This window comes from Momordica charantia (assembly GCF_013281855.1).
Source record: "Momordica charantia cultivar OHB3-1 chromosome 8 unlocalized genomic scaffold, Mcharantia_2.0 BLBB01000008.1, whole genome shotgun sequence".
Taxonomy (NCBI): Eukaryota; Viridiplantae; Streptophyta; class Magnoliopsida; order Cucurbitales; family Cucurbitaceae; genus Momordica; species Momordica charantia.
The window spans coordinates 9903990-9931813 of NW_028275166.1; the positions used below are offsets into that span (position 1 = coordinate 9903990).

The window sequence follows — 27824 nt, forward strand, 5'->3', positions numbered from 1 at the left end:
TCTTGAAAATATTTACCTTTTCCTGTTACTTTGGTCTTGTTTGTAATCTGCATGACGTTGAGTAACTTTGTGTGGACATGTGTACTTTTTAGAGAATTGAATAATTATTTTTTTTAATTTCAGTTTGGGACTAAATCTACCTTGAACACAAGAGGGCTATCCTTAATTTTACTTTTGCGAGCTCCTGGCTGGACTGACTATTCTTTCTTGTAGGTTTCTTCTTTTGTACTTTGTTTCTCTTAATGGAAGCTGATCAAATAACAATAATCCAAGTAGAAGATAGTAACTAGCAATACCCATACATCGGTCTGGTCCCTATTTAGAAAGAACTCAACCCCAATCTAATGAAATTAGGAGAGACTCATTTAGAGTAAATTTTTCACGAGGTCACTGAAATTGAAGGTATTTATGATATTCAAACATTCTAGTCTCAACTTGATAATCATTTGTCCCAATTGTTTTAATAATTTTGAAAATGTCAACAACTTATTTTTCTTTTTTTTTTTCCTGATAAGAAATCATTCTCATTAAGAAACAAAGAAGATAAAAGAAAACCTAATAGGATGGAATAGACATCCACCCTAAGGCTGAATGGGTTTAGCAGAAAGATCTAAAGTTGGCATTCACAAAGAAATCATAACGTAAGGAAATTTAGAGATAGTATGCTTCCTAGAAGTAGAAAAGCTAGCTCGCTCCTGAATGTATTCCATCTCTCTATTTTTGTCTTATAAAATTCATTGATTTGTTTCCCTTCAAATTTCTTAATAATAGTCATCATTGCATTTTGTCGTGTTCCCTAATGTAAAGATCATTATGGTTCCTTTTCTTTCTTTCTTTTTTATTTTTATTTTTGATGAGAAAAAAAATTCATTTCATAAATGATATGAACTTTTTTTTTGATAAGAAACAGAGAGAAAATATATTAATCACAAAAGAGAACAGCCGAAGGGCAAGGGTAGAGAGAACCCCTCCCCAAAAAGGAGATAAGTCACGAAAGCCTTCCAATTCTGAAGGATAGAACAAAGGGAGTAGTTACCAAAGAATTTGCTAAAGCTATAGTACCACCTAGAAGTAGTGAGCTGTACATTACTCCACAAAACTTGGAAATCTAAAGAAGAATCTTCAAAAAGTCTATGATTCCTTTCCAGCCATAGATTCCATAAATAATATGAACTTAAAAAAAAAGAAAAGAAAAAAGAGGAAAGCAAACCTCTAATTCCATGGGCTAAGGCTCCAAATTTTGCATCACACTACTTTTGGCTACTACATGTAACTAAATTTCCTCCAACAAAAGAATAGTAACTAGAATTAGGTCTTCTATTAGTAGTACTTTCTTCCCAATTTGCATCAATATAAATTTCAACTTGAAGATGATTATGTTTCTTGAATAATATACCTTTACTTGAGATTTCTTTTAAACGCTCGAGATTCTATACATAGTTGAGAGTGCATGAATTGGCTCATGATACCTCTGCAAATACTGTATCCATGTGACCATGTGTGAGATAGATAGATTAGTCTTCCCAAAATTCTCCAATATTGATCCCTGTCCTTTACTTCTTTAGCTTTTCAACTTCTAATTTTAAATTAGGTTTGATAGAAGTTTTTCCTATTTTGAAACCAAGTAAATATGTCTCTTGAAGTAAGTCGAACATATTTCTTTAGACTGACAAAGATACCTTTTTTAGATCTCGCAAACTTCATTACTAAGAAGTATTTTAAGTTTCCTAGGTCTTTAATATGAAATCCACTCGCTAAGTTTCTTAGTATGAACCAAACTTGCTTCATCATTACTTGTGAGGATGATATCATTGACATTTTTCTCCATGGTCGAGACTTGAGATCATCGACTTATGAGCTTTTAGGATTGAAAAAAAATAGATCGGGATGCTGTTCAAAACTGCTTGTGCTAGAGTTAATCGACCCCCCTTTGATAGCAACAAAGATCTCCATTTTTCTAGTCTCTTATGCATTTTGTCCACCACTGCTTCCCAATAGATTGGCATTCAATGATTTCCTCCAAGAGGGAAACCAAGATAGGAGAAGGGAAAGAAACCAAGATAGGAGAAGGGAAAGAATTCTGCCTTACACCCAAAAACAGAGGCAAAAAAATTCACATCTGCCTCGCTACAATTAATTCCTATCACTGCAGTTTTAGCAACATTTAATGAAAGCCCCGTCATAGTAAGGAAAATTTGAATCAGACCCCACCAATTTTCCATCATCTTAGGAGAATAAGGGCTAAAAATCAGTACATTGTCTGCATACTGAAGGTGTGTTACCTCTATAGAATTTTGGCCTATAGTGAGACCTTTTAGGATGTTCCTTTCGTAGCAAAAATGAACTAACCTACTGAAGGCATCTCCCATTATGGTGAAAAGAAAGGGAGAGAGAGGATCTCCCTGTCTAAGACCCCTCTTTGCCAAAATCTTCCCTCTATGTCTTCCGTTTACAATAATTGAGAAGTTTGTGGTCGAGAGACAGCCCCAAATCCACATCTGCCATCTGACTACAAAGCCTTTCGCCTGAAGCGCTGCATCTAAGAAAGACCAATCGACCTTATCATAAGCCTTCTCAAAATCAAGTTTTAAGAGGTAGCTCTGTTTTTTCTCCTTTTTCCAGTAGCTAACTGATTCAGAAGCTACTAAAATAACATCAAGAATCTGTCGCTTTTCTACAAAAGCCGTCTGAGCATCGTGAATGTTTGTAAAAGATTGTTTGTAAATCATTAAGATTGTAATTTTGTTATTCTTAGAATGTTTGTAAAAGATGGCGCGGTCTGCTTGACTCGAAAGGTATCCATACCTATTAGCTACTTATTCAAGGCATTCAATCCAAGCTCTTGGAGACCGTTTGAGACCATATAATGACTTCTTTAATCTGTAAACTTTAATATTTTCGAGCTCCTTCTTGAATCTTGGTGGCAGACTCATAAACACATCTTCTTCCAGATCACCATTGAGAAAAACGTTTTTCACATCTAATTGATGAAGTGGCCAATCTAGGTTTTTTGTGAGAGATAAAGAATTACGATGGAGTTAATTTTAGCAACATGAGCAAAAGTCTCTTAGTAACGAGGTGGGATTCATTGTCGTTTATGAGGTAGGATAAAGTCTCTTGGTATTCAATCCCATAAGTTTGCGTAAAGCCTTCACTCTTCAGCTACTAGTCTAGCCTTGTATCTTTCAATTCTACCATCAACATTGTATTTTACGGTAAACGCCCATTTGGATCCTTCTATTTTGTTATATGTTGGTAGGTATGTTATTTCCCATGTACCACTCATGCTTAGAACGTTCATCTCCTCCATAATTACTAGTTTCCAATTTGGATCATCTAAAGCTTCATACTCATGCTTAGAACGTTCATCTCCTCCATAATTGCTAGTTTTTTTAATTTGGATCATCTAAAGCTTCACATATATTTTGTGGAACAAATAAGTTGTTTAGGCATCAAAAGATGGAGGTTTATTCGATAGAGAATTGGGTAATTGGGCATGTGATTGTATTTGTGGATATTTGTACTCATATAAATTTGAGCAAAAAATCTGCCAACGAATCCACGAACCTGTCACTATTTGAATTGGCGGGAGGTAGACACCAAAACGGTAGTCATAAACTAACAATGGGGAATAGACATCTTCGATCATGGATGAACTCTGCGAATGCAACAAACAACAAATCTCGACAAAGAGAACACAACCCTTGGCAAAGAACAACCACATGAGCACAAACACCTTCCCTTGCAAACAAAGACCTTTTCTAGAATTGCATTGTATGAATGCAGATGCTAGGATTTTGGTGTAGTAGTATTAGAAGCTATGGTTCTGAATTGGTAGCGGCTGAGGTGGCAATTTTGGTGACTGGGGTTAGATGGTGTCTGAAATTAGGGTTTTATTTTTCTAGCTCTGATACCAATTAGAATTTTGGGAAGAAATAAAAATGTTATATTTCTTCTGTCTATTTAATCAAATACAAAATCTTCTTATATATAAGGAAGACATATAAATATTTTTTTCAGACAAACCACATAAATAAGGAAAAAGTTAAAAGCATAAATATTAACATAAATATGAATAACTAATATTTATGATAAATATGTAAGAAATCCAACAACTGCCCAGTGTTTTTGAGGTGCAAGGCGCACCGCAAGGCGACAAACCCTTTGATCGCCTTGAGGCGAGAGGCAATACAAAGGCGACGCCCGATTGAAGGGAGTCGCACCTTAATAAATAAGTAAAAATTATATATATAGTGCATAAATTACCTTAAAAAAATTAATACCAAAATAGTAAATGTCAATAAGATACATAAAACAACCAAATTCTATAAGTTTAGTTCCGAATAAAGACAAGCAACGGCGGAGATTGATGGTGGTGAAGGCTTGAAGCCCGTGAAGGTGAATGTCGAGAGGGAGGGGAGGCAGAGATAGGGGTTGGGTCGCGCAGGGAGGGTGTTTAAAAAAAACACACACAAAAAATAATTAAAAAAAAAGGTAGATCGCCCCCTTGAAGGATGGTGTTGAAAAACTAACAATGGGGTTGAATCTAGTTGACGTCCCAATGAAGAATGGCTTATACACATGGTCTGATGGCAGAATTAACCCAGTGGCTACTCGTATTGACAGATTCTTCCTTTCTAAGGGGTGGGTGGAAGATTTTAAGGAAGTCGAACTGCTCAGACTCCCTCGTACAACCTCGGACCATTTCCCTCTCTTATTGCGTTTAGGCAACCAGAAATGGGGTCCCTCCCCTTTCCGCTTTGAAAATATGTGGCTGGATCATCCTTCTTTCAAGGATAACATTGAGTCTTGGTGGAATTCTCTCCCCACTTCCGGGTGGCCCGACTATGTTTTTATGAATAAGCTGAAAGAAATCAAGGGTAGGCTGAGAAAGTGGAACAAAGAGACTTTTGGGGTTGTTGAAAACGACCTTAGAGATTGCGAACGAAGAATAGAAGGGATTGACAAACTTGAAGAAGTTAGACTTCTTTCTGACACAGAGAAGGTTGAAAGAAAGGAGCATAGAAAGAATTTCCTTATTTTGTCCATCAGAGAGCAGAGGAAATGGGCCCAAAAATGTAAGCTAAATTGGCTCAAGGAGGGGGACGAAAATTCTAATTTTTTTCATAGATGGTCTTCGGCTAGGAAATCTAAAACCATCATTTCCATGTTAGAAAAAGACAATAGAGAGGTACTTTCCTCTGAAAACGAGATTGTTCAGGAAATTGTTGGGTTCTACGAGCGATTATACGGGGATTCCTCGGGACCTCGTTTTCTGATTGAAGACGTTCAATGGGAAGGTCTTGAGGATCGTTGGACAACTTGGCTGGAGAGACCCTTCGATATAGAGGAAATTCAGCAAGCTGTTTTTAGCCTCGGAAATTTGAAGTCCCCAGGACCGGATGGCTTCTCAAATGAATTCTTCAAAAAGTCCTGGAACATTATCAAGCAAGATTTATTGGGGGTGTTCCAAGATTTTTTCAGAAATAGGATTATCAACAGGTGCACAAATGAGACTTATATTTGTTTAATTCCTAAGAAGAAGAAGGCTATGAAGGTTGGCGAGTACAGACCGATTAGTTTGGTTACATCTTTGTATAGGATCATCTCAAAAGTGCTCGCGGAAAGACTTAAGAAAGTTTTACCAATGATAATTCACGAAGGTCGTCAAATAATTGATGCTATCCTTATTGCTTCAGAGGCAGTTGGGGATTGGGAGTTGAGAAAGAAGTCAGGCTTTGTTCTTAAGCTAGATTATGAGAAGGCTTACGACAAGGTAGATTGGCTTTATTTGGAAGCAGTCATGGAACAGAAGGGCTTTGGGTCCAGATGGAGAAAATGGATTATGGGTTGTTTAACTTCCACTAATTTTTCTATTCTCATTAATGGTCGGCCCCGGGGTAAAATTCTTGCTAAAAGAGGGTTGAGGCAAGGGGACCCTCTCTCCCCTTCCTTTTCACCTTAGTTGGTGATTCTTTCAGTAGAACGATCCATTTTTGTAGTCAAAGAAGGCTGATCAAAGGTTTTGGCATTGGTAGGGAGGAGGTGGAAGTCTCTCACTTGCAATACGCCGATGATACAATGATTTTTTGTCCAAATGAGATAGGCATGTTGGAAAAATGGTGGATGATCTTAGACATTTTCCTACAGGCTTCAGGGCTGTCGTTGAATCTTTCGAAAACAACTATTATAGGAATTCATGTAGAAGAAAATGTTCTTCAAGACAAAGCTAGAATGTTTGGCTGTAAAGTGGAAAGGCTTCCTTTTTCGTATCTGGGAATTCCTTTGGGTGGCAATTATAAGAAAAAAACTTTTTGGGATCCTCTAATTGATAAAATAAGGAAAAAGATAGACAAATGGAAGAACCTCTTCATTTCAAAAGGAGGTAGACTCACTCTTGCGCAATCGGTGATCACAAGTCTTCCCCTATACTACTTCTCGGTTTTAAAGGCTCCTACGAAGGTTATAAAGGAAATTGAGAAGCTGTCTCGGGATTTCTTCTGGAAAGGAAATAGCAATAATGGCTCCATTACTCACCTGGTGAATTGGGGAAAGACCGCTCTTCCATTGCAATATGGAGGTCTTGGTATAGGGGCTTTACAACAAAAGTACAACAGTTTACTACTTAAATGGCTTTGGAGATTCACCCAAGAAGACAATGCGTTTTGGAGGAAGGTGATAGCTAGCATCTACGGTAAAGAGCCTCACGGGGGGAATACCCTTCCTCCTAAAGGTTGTGCCAAAGGAAGACCGTGGTTCGATATTTTCAAGAACAACTCGTTTTTTTCCAAATTCCTTAAGTTCAAGACGAGGAAAGGGAATCGTATTAAATTCTGGTCAGACAGTTGGATTGGGAATGACTCTCTCCAGAAGAGGTTCCCTGACATTTTCAATCTATCTACAAAAAAGGAAGCCACAGTCATGGAATGTTGGAATGCTAATGAGAACGATTGGGATCTAGGTCTGCGTAGAGGTCTTTTTGATTGGGAGCTTGAAAACTGGATAAATCTTATCCAAGTTGTCGATGTGGTGCGATTGGGTGAGGGGGAGGATCGGATTTTATGGCCTCCTAGAAAAAATGGTCAGTTCTCTACTCGCTCGGCCCGTTTGAAGCTGTTGGATCATAGCCCATCTTTGAGATCACCCCTCATCTCGGCAATATGGAACTTCAAGGTCCCAAAGAAGATCAAAGTCGTCCTTTGGTCTCTTGCTCATAGAAGCCTTAATACTCATGAGAATCTACAGAAAAAGTGCAAGAATTGGGTGTTATCCCCCTCGGTCTGCTCCTTTTGTTTGAATCACAGTGAGAACATAGATCACATTTTTCTGCATTGTTCTTTTGCGGAAAAGAACTGGTGTCTCCTCTTAAACACCTTTGAAATTTCTATTTGCTTCCCAAAAATGATAGATGATTGGATGGTTGAAGTGCTTCACGGGTGGACTCTTCCTAAAAAGGCTAAGTTTATTTGGATGTGTGCTTCAAGGGCTCTCCTATGGAGTCTATGGCTGGAAAGGAATTCTCGCATGTTTGAAGATAAGTCGACTACTTTTGGTTTTTTTTGTAGGAATGTACAACACACGACCTCTCGGTGGTGCATCACTTATAGTAAATTCTTTTGTAATTACAACCTTTCCATGTTTATGAACAATTGGGAAGCGGTTGTTTAGTTTGTTTGGTGGGGTTCCCTCTACCCCAGCCTCTAGTTTGTTTCTCTTTTTGTTTCTCTTTTTTTATCAATACAGATATGTTTCTTATCCAAAAAAAAAAAGAAATAGTTAACGGTCCTTATGCAATTTCAGTCTGTGTGTTATTCTAGACCTAGGATCTCCATTTAACATTCCATATGGCTTGGCTTTCACCAACAATGAAGATTGATTCCTCATGAAACTTGTCTAAAATTTCCTCTCTTCCTTACCTTGGTATTTATTTGTTTGATCCCTATGTCCGAGATACTTGGGCTTGGCCATCTTAAATGCAGTTGTAAGTCTAGTCGAAAAACTCATTAGTTTTTTTTAGGATGGAAAACCATTCTTTCCTTAATGAAAGAAGGAATCCAAATGAAATATAAAAACAATGCCCACTACAAAAGGAGCTAAAAAACTTATTACTGCCATTTGCTCTCATACTCTCATTGGCCAAGTTAAACTTTGGGATTAATACTAACTTTTAATGTTTGAGTTCAACGTCAGTTTTTTAATACTCCCTACAACTTGTATAAGAGACTACTCCCCCATATTGGGAGTAAAGGACCTTGCACACATCAAACGTCGTACTGCTTGATTATAGTATATAAATTCGAAGTATTTGAGTAATTCTTTTACAAATTCACAATGGTTAAACAAACAGACAACCTTATACCAAGTGTCTTGGGGGCGTGTGTGTCCCACACACTCCGATAGTCGAATGATTTGGAATAAACAACCTTAAGATGCTCCTAGTATGGGTGGTAATGAGTAATTGTTATCCTAAAAAGGTGACCCAAACTTCAGATGTTAGATCACTTTTGAAAGAAATATCAATAGTGGTAGGAACTAGGAAGAACAGATACAATGTAGCCAACACCACAATATTCCTATTTACTAATCCCCTAGAATAAAGAACGTGAAGTAAAAAAACAATATTACTAAGAGACTTATAAATTATAACTAAGCTATATACAACAACATATACTGATTTACGTGCTATAATAGGTGTCAATATTGGGCATCGGTTCTATTCAAGGGCTGAAATGGTAGCTGTTGGGTTTCATAGCCACTGGCTGAATGGAATTGATTACATGGGGATGTCATACAGCAAAATGGTAAAAAGATTCTCCAATTTCCTCCATCTGACGATTTCTTTGCATTATGAATAGTCATTCAGGTGCCATCATTGTTGTCATCATTATATTTTAGAGCATATATTTTACACATTTTCTTTTGGACTAGGATCCTTGAAGTGAGTTGTTATCATCATTAATTTTGTTGGGTCAAGATATACGAGAAAACACCAAGTCTATTCATAGTTTTCTTGGACTCGTGTTATATTAGTCTAAAAATTTGATATGGCATTAAATGATGTTTTGTTTTTTACGAAGAGCCAAGATTTGATGGAGAAAAATGAAAGAATACATAAAAGGACTTACAAAAACCACAACCAAAAGGAGGCAAAATGACTAAAGACCTAACAAGCAAAAAGGGGCTTCAATCATTAAGGGATGTTTGTTATGCGCGTTTGAGTTATGGAAATGTAAAGGGCATGAGATTCTACAAGCATTCAAAACCTCTTGTGCACATTCAAATCCATATAACAAATGTATAACATATTGCTTTTAACTTTAAAAATCGAAAGATCAATGTGTGTTTAATACTATTAGATACAACATTTGTGTTTAATACTACTAGATACAACATTGAAAATTGAGGGAGCTATTAATCACTTTTTAAAAGTTCAATGACCTGTTAGACACGATTCTGAAAGTGTAGGGACTAGGCTTGCAATTTAACCTCAAGATTATATTAAGAAATGTATTTTGTATGTCAAGTTGAGAGCCAATATAAGTTAAATTGTGATTGAGTTAATTTTAGTTATAGAAGCAAAGATCTCTTGATAGTCATAGAAAGTTCTTTTGTAACTCCACTTTGTCTATGATCCTTCGTGATTGAAAGGCTTTTATTTCGCAGTTATAGGGGAGTGGTTTTCTCAACCCTGTGTCCTTAGATTATGATCTCTGTTTTCCTCCTTTTAATAGATCTCTGTTTCGTATAATAGAAAAAGGTAGTAGAAGCAAAGATCTCTTGATAATCAATCATAAGTTTTGGGTAAAGCCATTGGCTTCCAATTCAACCTTGCATCTGTCAATGCTACTAATCAACAATACATTGTATGGTAAACACTCATTTACATTCAGTGTTTTCTTATCTTTTGGTAAATATGTTATTTTATGGTAAACACAAATAAGTCCCTTTGCGGACATCTGATGGTAAACACAAACAAATTGATATTGCCAATTCAATTAAAAAAACATAAATTGCATATAACTTTATTGAAAAAGAATTCAAAACTATCAAACTTATCGATGCCAAATAAAATTGAATTATGCAATTATTTTGTGAGGATGGTGAGGCAAGGAAAATTAGGGTTATTTTATTAAGCGTAAAACTAATTAAAACAAAGAATAAGGAAAATTACAAAATTAACCCCTACATTGGATTAGTTGGGATGACAGTAGCTACCTTGCAGCCTATTCTTTAGGCATTCATCACACTTCTATTGTATTTTCTGCTTTTCTACAGAATAGGTTGTATAGGGTTGGCTGTGGTATATAGTTAATGTGTGTAATAGTTTCCATTTTTTAAAGAAGCAGCTTCATTAAGAGAAAGAAAGAAATACATGCGAAGAATGGACTCTTAACCCATCCAAAAAATACCAATTGACTTACAATGACGCTCCAATTGGGATTGGTCGAAGAGGGAGAACAATTACAAAAGTCCTTGTCCCGGGTGTATCCATGGGAAGGCAATGGAAGAAATTAAATCCCAGAACATTGTTCTGTTTCCTTCTAACCAAATTTAACTGACATTTGACTTTTTAGTTTTTCCTTAAAAGAATAATTAGTAAAAGAGATGTAAGATTAAATCTTTAATGTGGAAAGGAGCCACAAACACTGAGTGGCCCAAAATGGATTAGAACTGTCATTTAAATGTGCAAGGTGAAAGACAAAAGATAAAGATGAGAATAAATGCGAGAAATTGAAACAAAGGCGATCATTTGATTTTTGTTTACATTTCCTTTATACATTCTAAATATCTAATATACTGATTGACTTCAGAGTACTATAAAGAGTATCCATTAAGATTGAGATGATAATCCATTGCGTTATTTTTTAAAATAATTGCAGTATAGTAATTACTCCTTCCCACTTGCTGTGGCCATTGTTTTGTCGGGCATGTATGAGGATGACTTGGACAATGCTGAGGATGTTGTTTACACTGGTCAAGGTGGACAAAATTTAACTGGAAATAAACGTCAAATCCGGGATCAAAAAATGGAACGTGGTAATTTGGCTCTCAAGGTATGTACCTCATGATTTTTTTAGAACTCTCTTATCTTTTGCTCTTATGTTACCTAATAAGATCTAGGCGATTAATGAAATTTAAAGTACGAGTATAGTTTTTTAATGATAAGAAATGGAGGAAAGTGAAAACAATATTTGATTAAATGGAAATTTGTTACAAGTTAGAAAATGAAGGTACATCACACTGTCTTGTGGTGCATCAACTACATGAAATTCTTTTGTAATTACAACCTTTCTATGGTTATGAACAACTGGAAAGTGAATGTTTAGTCCTTTTGGGTGGGGTTCTCTTTACCCAGCCCTTAGGTTGTCTTCTTTTGAGTTTTTCTTTGGAATATACAAGTTTATTATCTAAAAAAAAGAAAAAGTTAGAAAATGACGGTTTGTCTTATCTTAATGAATGCTCATCTTAATTAGTTCTGACTTTTTTTGTTGGGCTGTCTTTTTGTATGCCCTCCTATTTTTCTTTCTTTTCTGAATGGAAGCTTCGTTTTTCATATAAAAAACCATTCGAAAGATTAAACAAGAGGAGGAAAAAAAACCTAAAATTTGCAAAATCTGGCCTGAAAAATGCTAAAGAGAGTAAAGAGAGCGTTCCATTATTTGATATTTGCAAAAACACTCCCAACACTGGAGATACAACTAAAGAAATTATTAAGCAGTCTAGTAGTAAGAATACCAACATGGAGAATTTGGTGGCATTTCCACACGACAGTTATTAACTTCTTGCAGTGAAGATTCCCGAGTCAACTTTTAAGACACTTTTAAAATGCGAAGTTGCCACTCTCAAATCTTCTTTTCTTTTTCCTTGAGTTTATATTTTATAAATCTTTTATTATAATTTTTTTTATAAATCTTTTATTATAAAAAGAATATTTTATAAATCTTTGAATGATGGTGGTCTTTTTCTTCTCCATCTTCTCTGTTGAGTTGAAAATTTTCCTTTGGAAGTGTTATTTTTTACGAAGAAGTTATTAAATATACTTCTGTGTTGGATATTCTAAAAGATGTGTCCACTTTTAATTCCGTAAATATACGAGGGCTCAGTCTTTTGATTCTTGTGGATTGTTTTATTTTGACGCTTGTTTTTCATAATTATTATTTTTGCTGTAACTCTTCCTTAGATCCTTTAATTGCTATAAAGTTTTGTTGTGTAATGTAGTCCCCTGAAAGTTTGTGTCCTTTTTGCAGCTAAAGAAAGTCTGGATGCGACTGCAATTATGATTCTTTGTTGTTTTTGATGTCCTCTAGGAAGACTACTTTTATAAATTTGTTCTTTAATCTGAACATTTGACTGTAGTGTGGAATTTTATTTTGTTGCAACTTTCAAATGTTTCATGGTTAACATCTGGTCAGTTCAAAGTTTAGTTCTTTGTCTAACCGGGTTCTCCATTAAATCCAGAATTGTATTGAGCAAGCTGTTCCAGTTAGAGTGGTCCGAGGGCATGAATGTGCAAGTAGTTACTGTGGGAAACTTTACACATATGATGGTTTGTATAAGGTATTTTATCTTTTAAAAAGAAATATTGTAGGGTTAGATTCAGGAGCCCGATGATATAGAGGTAATACTTTTCTGAATTAGACATAACAAACTACCACTTCCATCCTACGGTGTATAGCATTTTCTAGCTTTGTTGCTCTTCAGTTACATTCACACTATTTCAATGTTATTGGCTTGTGCTATAATAGCATGCTTTCTTGAATACTAGAGTTATACAATGTAGTGTGCAAATTATTTGACATTTTAATATTTACTGTTAATTGTAAATGTTATTTATTTCAGAATCACCTACCATTAGATATTTTAGCATTCTTCATCTGCTGTTACGTTAAATGACGTTTAATTTTCTAACAAGGATTCAAGTAAAGGTCCTGCACATCTAGTAGTATTTTAACATGCATTTGGTTGGTGATATGAAAACAAGGGATTCAATGAAAAATAGAGTTGTATTGGTTGGTGATATGAAAACAAGGGATTCAATGAAAAATAGAGTTGTATTCTATGATTTAAATGTTTTCGAATATGCATTTGAGGACGGATTTTAAAATTGAATCTTAACTTTAAAAATTATTCAAGATGTGTTTAGTAATATATTTGTAGAGCAGTGGTAGATACCAACTAAGTATTTAGTTCAATCTAAAATATTATTAATTTATTTATTAACATATATGTTACATATTTTGTATAATTATTATTTTACAATATTATATAATTTATAATATATTACGTGGTGTATAACCAAAGGATGAAAGGTTATTAATCTTCTGAATGAATAAAACAGAAGGGAAAGATGCCTTTTATAGGCTTCTGTTCGAAGGGAGAACTAATAACAGACTTAACTAACAAGCTACCAACTAACCCCTTAATGTAATAGCAAGACAACTAAACTAACTACTGTAAAACTATCAAAGAATACATCAAATTCCCTCCTCCTAAGAAAAACTTGACCTCGAGTTTCAAGATGCCAATTGGAAAGAGTCTGGTGCTTTGTACTCATATATATCTGCCACATTAAACACCGGCTGTATTCGTAGGTCCTGTGGAAGATTGATGCGATAGGCATTGTCTCCATAGCATTGTAGGACCTCAAAAGGACCTATCTTTTTGTCCTTCAATTTGTTGTAGGTTCCTTTAGGAAAACGTGAATTCTTAAGATGCACCATGACCAGATCGCCTATCTCTAATTGTTTGGACCGTTTGTGAGCATCTGCACTGGTTTTATACTGAGTTGTGGCTTGTGTTAAGTTGTCCAGCACTTCCTTATGTAGCTCCACGATTCGATTTGCCATTTCTTCCGCTTCTGCACTGACATCAACAGAATGAGGTAAATTAGCAAGATCAACTGTAAGTCTGGGTAGTTTAGTATACACGATCTCAAAGGGGGACTTTCGTGTGGACCTACTCTTCATGTGGTTGTACGCAAACTCGGCTTGGGTGAAAGTAAGGTCCCATTGCTTTGGTTTATTTTGGCTTAGACTCCGGATCAGATTGCCCATGGTTCTGTTAGTGACTTCCGTTTGGCCATCCGTTTGGGGATGGCTAGTGGTACTAAATTCGTAGTCCGGTATCAAATTTTTTCCGTAGGGTCTTCCAAAAGTAACTTAGGAACTTCACGTCCCTATTAGAAACAATGGTTTTTGGGATCCCATAGAGTCGTACAATGTCACGGAAGAATTGATTGGCCACATATATGGCATCGGAAGTTTTTTTGCACGGTAGAAAGTGGGACATTTTGTTAAATCTGTCCACTACTACCAATACCGAATCATAGCCACGTTGTGTTTTTGGTAAACGTAGGACAAAGTCCATAGATAAGTCCTCCCATATAGACTTTGGTATTGGTAATGGAGTATGGAGTCCCGTATTTTGTGATTTTCCTTTGGCTTTTTGTCATACTATGCACCGTGACACATAGTAACATCCTTTCGGAGTTGTGGCCAAAAAAATCTATCAGCCACAAGATCCAATGTTTTAGTAATGCCAAAATGTCCCGCAAGACCGCCAACATGGAGGTGTTTTATTAGGATATCTCGGAGAGATGTGTGAGGAATACAGAACTTATCACCCTTAAAAAGAAATCCATCCATAATATGGAAATCCTCACAGTTGACATGTTGTAGACACTTAGTCCACACTTCTTTGAAATCAGTATCATGTTCGTACAAAGTGGGGAGGTGATCAAAAGCAATAATTTGGCCTGATAATAGAGTAAGTAGGCTTGCTTTTCTACTAAGGGCATCGGCTACCTTATTAGTAACACCGGCTTTGTGTTTTATCACGAAGTCAAACTTTTGAATAAAAGATATCCAACGAGCATGCATTCTGTTAATTGTTATTTGTGTTTGAAGATATTTTAACGAGAAGCGATCGATAAAAAGGATGAATTCCTCACCGATAAGGTAGTGTTCCCATTGTCTGAGTGCTCGTATTAGGGCGTACAATTCTTGCTCGTACGTGCACCATTTTTGTCTAGGAGGTGTTAGCTTCTCACTAAAAAACTCTATAGGGTGGTGTTTATGTGATAAGACCGCCCCAATCCCCAAACCCGAAGCGTCTACTGCTACCTCAAAAGGTTGACTAAAATCAGGGAGGGTGAGGACCGTTGTGGAGCTTAATTTTTCCTTTAGACTTTTAAAGCTATGGTCTTGATCAGTATCCCATCTAAACTGTCCTTTTCTTAAGGCAAGCTGTTAAAGGTGCTGCAATTGTGCTAAAATTACGGATAAACTTCCCATAGAAAGATGCTAAGTCTAAAAAACATTGGACGTCTCAGACATTTGTAGGGGTAAGCCAGTGTGTTATAGCTAAGATTTTGGCTGGGTCCATAGAGATACCAAATCGAGAAACAATGAATCCTAAAAAGGATATCTCAGTATGAAGGAAGGAACATTTTTTAAGGTTAACATGGAGTTGGTTATTTTCTAGTGTGTGAAAGACTGTGCGTAAGTGAATGAGGTGATCTTCCTTGGTTTTGCTATAAACTAGGATATCATCAAAGTAAATAACAACAAAGTAGTTATGGAAAGGAAGAAAAACCTGGTTCATTAACCGCATAAAAGGTGCTAGAGGCGTTGGACAACCCAAAAGGCCTGACGAGCCATTCAAAAATGCCTTCATTGGTTTTGAAGGCTGTCTTCCATTCATCCATTGGGTGAATACGGATTTGATGATATCTACTTTTTAGATCTATCTTTGAAAAAAGTTGGGCATCATGTAACTGATCCAATAAATCAGATAAACGAGGAATGGGAAAGCGATATTTTATAGTAATCTTGTTAATGGCATGACTATCCACACACATACGCCATGAGCCATCCTTTTTAGGAGCTAGCAAAATCGGAACAGCACAGGGGCTCAAACTAGGCCGGATGTGACCTTTGTTGAGTAACTCTTGAATTTATTCATGGAGAATGTGATACTCTTTTGGACTCATGCGATAATGGGGAAGATGGGGTAAGGTGGCCTCCGGTATAAAGTCCATGCGATGTTGGATGTCTCTTAATGGAGGTAGGTCAGTAGGATCTTGGCTTAAAAGGGGGAATTCAGACAATAACTCCTTGATTTCTAGATGACCAACATATGTGTTTAGAGCAGGGGTGTCATGTTTCACTACTAAAGCTAAAAGCATAGAATCATCCTTCTGGAGAAAAGTCTTACCTTTAATAAGTGAAGAAAAAGGTGTGGGATTGGTGTTCTTGTCACGTTTCTGTTTAAGGTCGATGTTGGAAGGTAAGAGGACAATCTTTTTTCCCGTCCACGTGAATTCATAGGTATTATCTCTCCCCTTGTGGATTGTTTGGAGATCAAATTGCGAAGGACGTACGAGGAGAAGATGGCAGGCATCCATTTCTAGGATGTCACAAATGATTTGATCTCGATATTGGTTGCCAATAGAAAGAGGTACTGTGCATACTGAATTCACATCACCTCCTTTTCGTATCCAAGATACCTTATATGGGTTAGGATGCAGATCTATCTTGAGGTTAAGCGCAGACACAAGTTTCTGAGAAACCATGTTTTCATTGCTACCGCTGTCGATGATCGCATTACACACTTTACCGTTAATGGTGCAGTGGCTCCGAAAGAGGGAACGTCTTTGTGGTTGGAGATCAACCTTTGGAGTCAAGAGGATCTTTTGGATCATACAGTTGACAAGGTCACCTTCATCGGCTTCCACGTAGGCCGTATCATCGTCCAATATGTCGTCATCCTCCAGAGCATTTGGGTCATCCTCATCAACCAGAGCAATCGCACGTCGTTGAGGACATTCATTGGAGAGATGCCCCACCTGCCCACAACGGAAACATTTGCCCAGAGTAGGGCGGGTATATTGATTAGTACCTTTTCGTGTTGCCTGATCAGAGGATTTAAAAGGAAGAGACGACTTTGCTGGTTCCTCAAGATTTGTGGCAAGAGTGGAAGTGGATGAAGTCCCAGTGCCCACTGGTTTAATCGACTCAGGGGGAGTAGACTTGGACGAAGATGCTCTGTCCCAAGTCGTCCGACGCATAGGAGGCTTCAATCGTTTTCGCTCAAGTTTCTCTTCAATCTTGGTAGCCATGGTGATTTCATCAGTCTAACATATTGATGGGTTGAACATCCAATTGATCTTGAATGTCCTCTCGAAGACCATCCACAAATCATGCAATCTTGTAGTCCTCTGATTCGGCCAAGTTAGTTCTGGCACCAAGTCGGTGAAGCATAATCGGCGATGGATTTCGAACCTTGTCGACATCTTTGATACTGTTGATACAACAACTGCTTGAAATTCGTCGACATAAATCTTTCGCGCATCAGACGGAGCATACGCGGCCAGCTACGAATGGGTTGCTTTCTAAACACCGGCGATTAATCTCTAGCTGATCCCACCAAGCAAAAGTTCTGGACTGCAGCTTGAAGGCCACATGACGGACCTTCTTGTGTTTAGGTGTGTTGGTATAATCGAAGAAATTCTCGACGTTCTTGACCCAATCCAAGAACCCTTCGACATTCATCTTACCATTGAAAGTCGGAAGATCTATCTTCATTCGAAAATCAAGCCGAATACCCCCGCCATGGTGGTACTCCTCCCGATCGCGCCTAGGATTGGCGCGAAAAAAATTGTCTTCAGCATCCGAAGAATCGGAATCTTGAACGCGCAACTGTAGTTCTTGAAATCAGCGCTCAAGGCCCCCTTCACGACCAGCTGCTTCAGGTGTTCGCGATCTGTTTCTTGGACGATTCCGTCGCTGGCCACCACGATCTGCAGTGTCGTGGTTGCCCAAGTCGTCCTATAGTCGTTCTTGCTCGATCGCAATGTTCTCCAAGTGCTTCGACAAATTCTCCATCAACCCATGGATTGTTTGAACACTGGCACGAACTTCGCCCAAAGAATCCTCTACCAACAGTAAACGTTCAGTAGCAAATCTTGGCGACAGTGGTTGATTTGTTGCGGACTCCGCCGCGGTCCCTTGTCGGAAGGCGCTACGGTCTTCCCAGCCATCAGATCCGAAGAAACTTAGTTCAGGGCTCTGATACCAATTTGGTGTATAACCAAAGGATGAAAGTTTATTAATCTTCTGAATGAATAAAACAGGAGGGAAAGATGCCTTTTATAGGCTTCTGTTGGAAGGGAGAACTAATAACAGACTTGACTAACAAGCTACCAACTAACCCCTTAAGGTAATAACAAGACAACTAAACTAACTACTGTAAAACTATCAAAGAATACATCATTATGTTTTAATTTTAACAAAAATAAAATTAGTTTATAATATGAAATAGTATATTTATCAAAGTTTTTAGCCTTTTTAATGTAATTGTGCATTTCATTTTAAAGTTCCAAATTTAAAATGTGAAAACAATATGAAAGAATAGTTTTCAAGAACAAATATGTCAAATAGATGTTCAATAATCTGAAAACAAGAAACAGAATCTGAATTGTATATGAAGAGCCCTTAATTTTTACTCTCCAAATTAACAAATTGATACAAGTATCTTCGTATTATGTGATGACCCTTGAATTGGGATGCTAGATAATACTATTATTGTTCAGCTATGCTCAATAAACTTTTCAAAGAAGTGAGCATACATCGTCCAAATAAAATAAAACTTGATTGACATTGGCTTAACCAAAGCTGTAATTTTATTTATTGTTTTGATTTTGTACATTGAATTTACTGGAGATTTTGGAATTTTGTTGATACTTGAAAGTTATTTTACTGGCCCTTATGACATATAGTTCTGTTTAGTATTCAATTGATTCAGTATTTTGTGTTTCACAGGTTATACAATATTGGGCAGAGAAGGGTATTTCTGGATTTACTGTGTTTAAATTTCGTCTTAGGCGGATTGAAGGACAGTCACTGTTGACTACAAACCAGGTCAATATTTCCCTGATTTAATCCCTATCTTGTTTTGAAGAATTTTTTGACTTAGTCTGTTACTGTACTCGTACTTCCAGATGGTGCACTCTTTATCAAACTTCTGCAATTATCTTATTTTATCTATACCAATAATGCTTTTTTTTATTATTTTTTTAATATAAGAAACAAGGTGTTGTATTCGTGCAAAAGAACAACCTAGGGGTAGGGAAAGGAAAATACTTGGCTCCTTAACGGTAGTGACCAAATCTTGTCCTCACCACATTGAAAAATTGACAACTCACTAATTTTTATGAAGTTCCTATTTTTGCATTTCTCTCTCTTAGTTGTCAAACATTTAATGGTAGTAAAGACAAGATTCCTCCTTACTCTTAAGGAGTCAAGTATTTTCGATAGGGAAAAGAGTGCTAATTACATGAAAGCTTTCCAATTGTGAAGGGCTGTATTAAGGGAATACTTACAAAACAAATTACTTTTTGTATAAAAACCACCAAGAAGTTATAAGTTGAAAACTACTGCCAAAATATTCAAAGCTGGCTTCCTTATTTTCATAGAGACTTTGGTTTCTCTCCATAGTACCATCTAGCTTCCTTATTTGGTTTCCTCTCAACCCAAAGGGAGGGCCCTACGCAGAGATTGCAAAAGAGGGCTCCTCAATTACATGGTAAAAGAGATTAAGGGTGGTTATAAAAATCTGTAGATACTAACACCCAAAGAGTTGGAAACTACCCACACCACCCCTAGCTCTCCAAATTCTCTAAAAATTTTCTTAGTCCTCCCCAATCAAATGTTCTACAAAATAGTAGAAAAGTTGTGCATTAAAGGATCCCACCATTATTCCAAAACTATGGGTGGAACAACACTTCATTCATCATTGATTCACAAGATTTATTGCACACCAAACAGATGTCAAATGTATCCAAATTGAGCAATGAAATAACAATCCATGATAGATGATCAAGGTGACATGTACCATTGTGGCCACAACAACATATAAGATCTCTCACGTGATTAATGATAATCCTCACATGAAACATCTGCCAAGCAAAAAATTTGACTTCCTTGGGAATTCGAATCATCCACAATGAAGAGAATAAATAAGAGGCAAAAAATGCATATCACTTAGTAGATTGAAGAAAAAACTTGAAAAACCCATCGATGGATTAAAAGCCATCCCTATGGCCTTTTGAGATGCAACTTTGCATTCTTGATTTGGGATGCATTCGTGAAGCCTTGTGATTTTGGATGCTTTGTTTTTCAAAGCTTGAGACACACTAAAGCGTGATAGCCTTTGGAGTGTAAATGCAAGGTGTAAATATATATGTATGTATACATAATTTACAACATTCATAAAGGGAGAGTTGAAGAGTTAGATAATGAGATAGAGAGAAAGGGGGATCACCGAGAGACTGTGAGATAGAGAGTAGGGAGTAGAAATACAAAAAGTGAGTGAGATGGAGAGAGAGAAGAATCGAGAGTGAGATGGAGAGATAGAGAAGAATCGAGAGTGAGAGAAAAATCGAGAGATAGAGAGTGAGAAAAGTTTTGATGTAGTGGATGAGATGAAGAGACCGTATCGTGTGATTTGAAGAGAAATGGTGCAAATAAAGTCATCTATATTATTTTAGAGGAAGGAAGACCATTGGTGAGGGAGAAGGAAAAATGCCCAAAACGCACAAGTTTTATGTTTTTTTTTTTTTATATATTATAATTGTGTCTTTCAACAGATTTCTGGGTGGTGTTTTGGTTATGGCTTTAAGTTGGTGTAAATGTTACTTCACCTTCTCAAATTAATGATCTTTTGATGAGTTGGTGAGTCTTTTTGTTACCCTCTCCCATTGGGGTTTTCCTCTTTTGTATATTTCATCATATCAATGAAATATGTCTCTCATTGAAAGGAAAAAGAAAGCTTTTGAACTTGCATAATGGTAAAAATTTGGTCCTATTAAAAATTGTGTTAGATGAGAGCGAAAAGCTTGCTTCTCTTCTCTAAATACGTCTCAATTGAATGCTTGACACACTGCTTTATTGGTGTTTTGACAAATTGAAGACAATATTTTCAGTTGAAGTATATTTGAATCACAAAAGGAAGAGAGATTCAGTTTTGAAAGTTTTCTTGCTTCCTCCAATGACTACTTTATAGCAGCATAACTCGAGGACGGGTTGGTTTTTTGGGTCGGGGAATCCCTCTTCGGCTGCCCTTGTCTTTTATTAGTCATAAACTTGTTCATGTGGCTTATAGGTTGTGATTCTTTTTAGTTTTCCTTTTACTGCTTAGTAACTATAAGTTACTGTTAGTTCAGTGCTCTATATATAGGCTTCTCATTCATTAATAAGAGGTAGATTGAATCATTCTTAAACCTTTTGTCCAAGATTCCATCATTGTGTCGATGAGGAAGTTGGCAGTGAAAAGACACCTCGGTGAAAATTTTGGGGAGGCAGCCCGAAAATATGAAAGGAAGGAGAAAATTTTGGGGAGAGATATGGAAAGAATTAAAAAAAAATCAAAATAGGAAACCAATGCATTTAATGTGTTGGTTTCCCATGCACCACGCATGTTGCTGTAGGGTTGGTGTTTTGCTTTCCTAGATGTGGCTTGCAGCATAATTATTATTATTATTATTATATAGTCAGTCGGTTAGTCAGTTATTTATAAATTTTTGTGGCCGACTAACTGACATGTACTGAAAACCGACCGACCGTCTTTGATTCGGTCAGTTTTGATCGGTCGGATCAGTCTGTCGGGGATAATGTATACCCCTACCATTTTTTACAATTATGTTAGTTTAAGGTTGGAATTTTTACGATTAAAAGTTGTGTGCAATTGTAACAATCACAAAAAATTGTTTAGGAGTGGTTTCTACAACTTTCCCTAACTTCAGTTATCTAGGTTAATACAAGTTGTAGATTCCCGATGCACTTTATTGAACAAATCATTAATTAATAGAAGTCAGAGCTTCTTCTTCATCTGTGCTTTGATCAAATATAAACATTGCTGTTGTGACAGGTTCAATTTATTTATGGTCGAGTTCCCAAGTCAGTTTCAGAAATACGTGGGTATGAAATTAAATAAGCTGATCAAATATGCAAAGACATTATACTTCAGGGTTATTTCAAAATTATACGATCTTTTAATCTGCGTTTTTGTTTTATTTAAATGATCCAAGATTGGTGTGCGAGGATATTACTGGTGGCCAGGAGAATGTTCCAATTCCAGCTACTAATTTGGTGGACGACCCACCTGTGGCACCTACAGGCAAGTGAAACAAGAAAGTTTGTTTGATCTCATTAGGTTGTTTTGATGAATGTGTTAGAATTGGTTTGGATATTCTTGTAGTAGATTGGTAATGCATCTGGCAGATTCAAAGTTGTTTCATCTACCAGTTCTCTGCCTAGGTTGAAAGGAGAACAACATATTGGCTGGGTCCTTTTTCCTTTCACTCATATACTCTTAGTTCTTTTTTACTTACATACGTAAACATGATGGTATTCGTAGCTATACATACTTTTCACTCTCTTATGACACGTGGATATGATGTCTGAACATAAATACTTTTTTCATGATTACATGTTCCATATTAAAATTTTCTCAAGAAGTTGTGTTATTCAACAACAGACAAGGGATGTTTGATATTGTTTTTTGGCATATTTGATTTCTATTCTCTCTATGATGAAAAACTGCATTTTAATTTCTACCATAGGTTTTCTTTCTCTGGCTGCGAGTGCAATGTAGATTTCTATTCTGAATGTATGCACTTGAAATATTTCAGGTTTCACTTATTGCAAATCTATTAAAGTTGCACACGGTGTGAAGCTTCCTTCAAATGCTAATGGATGTGACTGTAGTGGATCATGCATAGCTTCAAGGACGTGTTCATGTGCTAAGCTTAATGGATTGGATTTCCCGTATGTGCATCGTGATGGTGGAAGGTCTGGATTCCATTAAATCTTCATCAGATATACTGAAATCTTTATAGCTTGGATATTTTATCATGATCTGAGAGGGCAAGTTTTTTAAATTTTAGACTTATAGAAGCCAAGGATGTAGTTTATGAATGCGGTCCCAATTGTGGTTGTGGTCCCGGTTGTGTGAACCGAACTTCTCAGAGGGGGATAAAATATCGACTTGAGGTTTGAATGCTGCTTCCAGTTACAAGATTCCTAATTTTCCTTTCCCATTTTGATTAGTCAGTCAAAGTTTAAACGATTTAAATAAACTATTGTATCTTTTGTGAGCAGGTTTTTCGAACACCGAAGAAAGGGTGGGCTGTAAGGTCATGGGATTTTATACCTTCTGGTGCACCTGTTTGTGAATACATAGGAATACTTACAAGGACAGAGGATCTTGATCACGTGTCTGAGAATAATTATATTTTCGACATTGATTGCTTGCAAACAATTAGGGGCATTGGTGGACGAGAGGTACCAAGCAAGATGTCTTTAGAATAAATTTTGTTTATGAAAATAGAATCTTTGAAAATGCATATATTTTTCTTCAAATTTCAAATAGAGCATCAACGAAGTGGGAAGGGATCAGGATGAATTTCCCACCTGCATTCTTGTGCCCTAATGGCTAATACGTTCACATTGTTGCAGATTCTCTGTTTAAAAATGTGGTGGTGGGATAGGAGTTCTGTACATGTAATTTGCTGGGATTTTTTCCCCTATTATAATTGCAATAATACATGATTTCCAATTAAAAACCTTCTAGAATTCTCATTTTCATTCACCATGACTAGAAAATGTGAAAATCACTTCAAGCGATAGTGAGTTACTGATAAAAGCAAGGAAATAACTTCATACGGGATTTTTATGTGGGGACAAGAGAGATCTTTGCAAGCTAACCCCGACTGGGCAAGTAGTGAATCACTGATGGGACTGAGGTGCTTATGACTGATCATGGTGGAATAACTCGGTGTCTGAGAAGGGAGTGAGGCTGAGTAAGTTGGTGGGAGGGAGTGGGGAGCTGAGATGAGAGTGTGAAAGCCAAGAGATTGACATTATGGTGTGAGCATGAAATGTCATCCTGACAACAGAGCATGTTATTGAGGTGTGGGCATGAGATTGAGTGAAAGACTCTTGCATGGGCGTTGTTTGGCTGAGGGGAGTAAGACACCAGTATGGAATGGTAATACGCGTGATGATTTGTGAAGGAGCATGTCAGGGTTTATATTTATGAGCAGTTTTTTCATTCCTTTATCGTTATTATTATAATCTGTCTCTTAATGAGATGCAAGGTCCGGGTGAGAAATTCTTCATCGTCTCTGACGATGCGTTCAAAAAGGGAGAAGGAAATCTCCCATATATTACCCGGATGCCAATTTTCATGAGAGTGAAACCGTGACTCATCTGTTTTTGGAATACCCTTTATCCTTCAAATTTTCTGGACGTTTTCAGAGATTTGGAATAAGCTTCATCCTTCTCAGTATTCTGCGTCAAATTCTTTATGCCCTTATATGTAGTCCTTACTCTGAAGGAAGAACCAAGGTCCTTTTGTCTAATGCAGTTAGAACAACCTTTTGATTTTGATAGATGAGTCTTCCGAGAGGAACAAATGTATTTTGACCATTATGGATAATTCGATATTTTCAAATTGTATTATCCAAGTTTCAAAATTGTATTTTTGTTTCATTGTTCATTCTCTATTACCATGAAGATCAAACATGTTTTATTTTTCCTCTTCTTGTAGAGGCGCTCAAAAGATGCATCTTTACCAGCAAACAATTCGTTGGATGGAATTGATGATCAAAGATCTGAAAGTGTGCCAGAGTTCTGTATTGATGCTTGTTTCACTGGAAATATTGCAAGGTTTATCAATCATAGTTGTGAACCTAATCTTTTTGTACAATGTGTATTGAGCTCACACCACGACATCAAACTTGCTCGAGTGGTACTATTTGCTGCAGAAAATATACCACCCCTCCAGGTTTCAACTTGTCTGTTTTTGCTCTTATTTCCAAATGTTAGTGCCTGTTAATTTCTGCAAAAAATTTCCCTACACGATAAACACGTACAGGTTAAGTTAGACTACGATCCACTTTGTTGATGATACGATCTTTTGTTTAGGAAGGAATTTTTTTTTTGTTGGTTAATCATTCTAAACTTTTGTTTTATTGGCCAATTTTAGACTTAAGATTAATAGGGAGGTTAAAGGGCTTGAATTAATTGCAATTGCTAGGAGGGCATCTTTAGCAATGTGGGACTTCCCTCTACTTATTTAGGCCTTCATGATCACAAGCTTAAATATCTGTCTCTAGCTGTGAAATGGTCTAAAAACGTCTTTCGTAAGGGTGGTAATTGGTAAGTTAATGCTTACTTAGTCCGTTTCGAATGAAATTCTTTTTTATAAGAATTCTATTAGGATAGAACTTAGAATATTTTTACGGTATATTAGTAATTAGTTTGGGAAGTTATAGATTTATTACAAATACAGTGAGTGAGAAACCATCATGATTTGACCTAATGGTCAATAAGGGCCAATGTATATAGTAGAGGACTTAGAGGGAATGTGTTCAAACCATGATGACCACTTACTTAATATTTAATATCCTATAAGTTTCTTTAGCAACCAAATATAGTAGAATTAGATGGTTGGCTCGCGAGATTAGTGAAGGTGTATTCAAGCTAGCATGGAAACTCATAGATATAAAAAAGAAGGGTAAGTGAGGAAGGGTTGAGATTGTAGTGTGGTTTAGACTTGAGTAAGAATACTCAAGAGAAGGGAGGGTCCAAAAGCCTCGAATTACTTGGTAGTTATTTATGTTGTATTTCTTTCATTATCAATATTTTTCTCTGGTTCGTATCCATGGGAAGCCATGGAGTTGGAGTTTGATGATATTTTACATGAAAAGATATTGAAGATTTTACATAAATGTATGGATCAATTGAAGAATGAATTGAAGAAAGAGATGAACTTGGTTTTGCACAAAGTATTCCAACCTATGAGTTCCAGAACCGTCCCAACAAATACTCTTAGGAAAATAGAAGAAGAGATTACATTAGTAAAAGCCAAGACAGTGAAGATGCAAAGATGCAAGTATCATCAATCATCATATGTGCAACATAAGCAAAAAGAATAAAGTGTTGATCAAGAGAAAACAAAAAACAACATTGGAGAATGGAAGAACAAATTGAGGAAGTAAAACTTCTTACGAAAGCAAGAGAAGGCGAGCAAAAAGGTAGGCAATTGGAAAACACTATTGGAGAAGGTATAATTGTGATCAAGGGGAGACGTGACTGGTGGGAATTCGAAGATCTTGCAGTAGCAGCCAGGGAAGAAGTATGCCATGATGAAGGCTGGATTTTTCGGGACAATCTATGGCCATTGTTTATTTTATGGTGGAAGGTGAAGACTCGAAGAAGACGAAGGTGGAGACAGAGACATTAGAGGAGACATAGCTTCAGTAGGCACCATGTTAATGAGGTGGTTATTCACAAAGTAGATGGAATCGGCAAGAAAATAGGATGGCAGAAGGAAAAATTAAACCTTAGTCACGTGAATTTTTAGGAAGTGGGGTCATGGGTGTGGAAAATATACAATATAAACATTGCTAAATTTAGGGTTAGATTTACATAAATCTGTTGAGCCCATTTCATTTTGAAGCAGATATTGAAATGGTGGATGGATATATGGTTGGGTTGTCGTATGTGTATAACCTAGAAACCGACCTAATTGGGCATCACCTTAACCATGTGCAAGAAATTGCCCTAGCCGCATGTACTTCCCTTGCTTTTCATATATGTTGTGTGTGCTACTACTGCCATTCGTAGACTATCAGCCACCATTGTCATCTGTGTGATCGTCTCTAGCTGTTAGGGATCATCGTCCCTGATTGGCAGCCATGCCATTTTTTGCACGCACTTGCTGCCATCTTCCTCAGCTTGCATCGTCAATGCTACGACTGTTGATTGTCGTTCGCTGATGTCCCCACACACCACCATCCACTGACATTCCACACAAGCTCCATCACAACCGTTGACCCAAGTAGGATTTTCTTTTGAATGCTAAGTTTTAATTTTTGTGGGTAACGTACTTGAGGTAAAAATATTTGTTTGACCACATCTTGAGAACAAGGTATGTTTTAGGGGTGGGCAGTTATAGGAATGCTTTTATGATAGAACAAGGAATATTAGTAGGGTATAAGGGTATATTAGTAATTAATAGGGAAAGTTGGAAATTTGTTATAAACAGGGTCAAAAAGAAATGATTGGGATAAGACAATTGTTTAGTGTGACTAAGACTTTGAGTAAGTATACTCTAGAGAAAGGAAGGGAGGATCCAAGTATCTCAAATTTCTGGTCTTTTCTTTCATTATCAATATATTTGGATAGTCGTTAGTTTAAGAACGAAGATAATGAGTGACTTTGTTTTAGGACCCAGTAAGGTCTTGAAGAGCATAGGATTTCTCATTTGGTTAGGTAGGAGGTCGCCTTAGAGTCATGCCTCTGTGTAAGAAGGGTAGGTTAGATATAGAAAATTTAAGACATAACTTGGGTTTTTTGGGTAAATGGTTATAGTAGTTTCCACTTTAGTCTGATGATTTGTGGCATAAGGTTATAATGAGCAAATACGGACAATATCCGGCTGGTTATGGCAATTTCATCGTGTCTCAAATTTGATGGCTAAAGGCCTTGGAAGGCAGGTTTCCTTTGCTTTTCTAAGTTTGTGAAGTTTTCAATTGGTGATGGATCAAGTGCTCATGGGATGATCTTTAGTGGTTGTAGCTCCCTTTGCCTTCTTCCCCCTCATTTTTATCACATTTCTTCTATGTACGCTCCTGTAGCTTCTATCATTTTCTCTTTGGGTTCCATTTTGTACAACTTCAGTGTCGGGCGTTCATTGTTGAAAGTGAAACTTTTGGTTCCTTTCTGCTTCTCTGTAGTCTTGTTGTATCATGTATGGCT

The 27824-nt window shown here is 36.8% G+C and overlaps 1 protein-coding gene across 5 annotated transcripts in view; it reads left to right on the forward strand.

Moving 5' to 3' along the window:
* The window catches only part of SUVH4 (histone-lysine N-methyltransferase, H3 lysine-9 specific SUVH4-like protein), a 36181-nt gene that overhangs the window by 6400 nt on the left and 1957 nt on the right, over window positions 1-27824 (forward strand). For all 5 annotated transcript variants that reach the window (XR_002602226.2, XM_088127164.1, XM_022292423.2 and 2 more), the window contains exons 6-15: window positions 8692-8801; window positions 10881-11054; window positions 12460-12558; window positions 18822-18920; window positions 21928-21977; window positions 22088-22176; window positions 22691-22850; window positions 22946-23051; window positions 23160-23342; window positions 24610-24846. Coding sequence is in view for 4 of the 5 variants with exons in the window: in XM_088127164.1 (XP_087983290.1) it covers window positions 8692-8801; window positions 10881-11054; window positions 12460-12558; window positions 18822-18920; window positions 21928-21977; window positions 22088-22176; window positions 22691-22850; window positions 22946-23051; window positions 23160-23342; window positions 24610-24846 (1307 nt within the window). In the remaining variant the exon portion in view is untranslated. The remainder of the gene's footprint in view (window positions 1-8691; window positions 8802-10880; window positions 11055-12459; window positions 12559-18821; window positions 18921-21927; window positions 21978-22087; window positions 22177-22690; window positions 22851-22945; window positions 23052-23159; window positions 23343-24609; window positions 24847-27824) is intronic.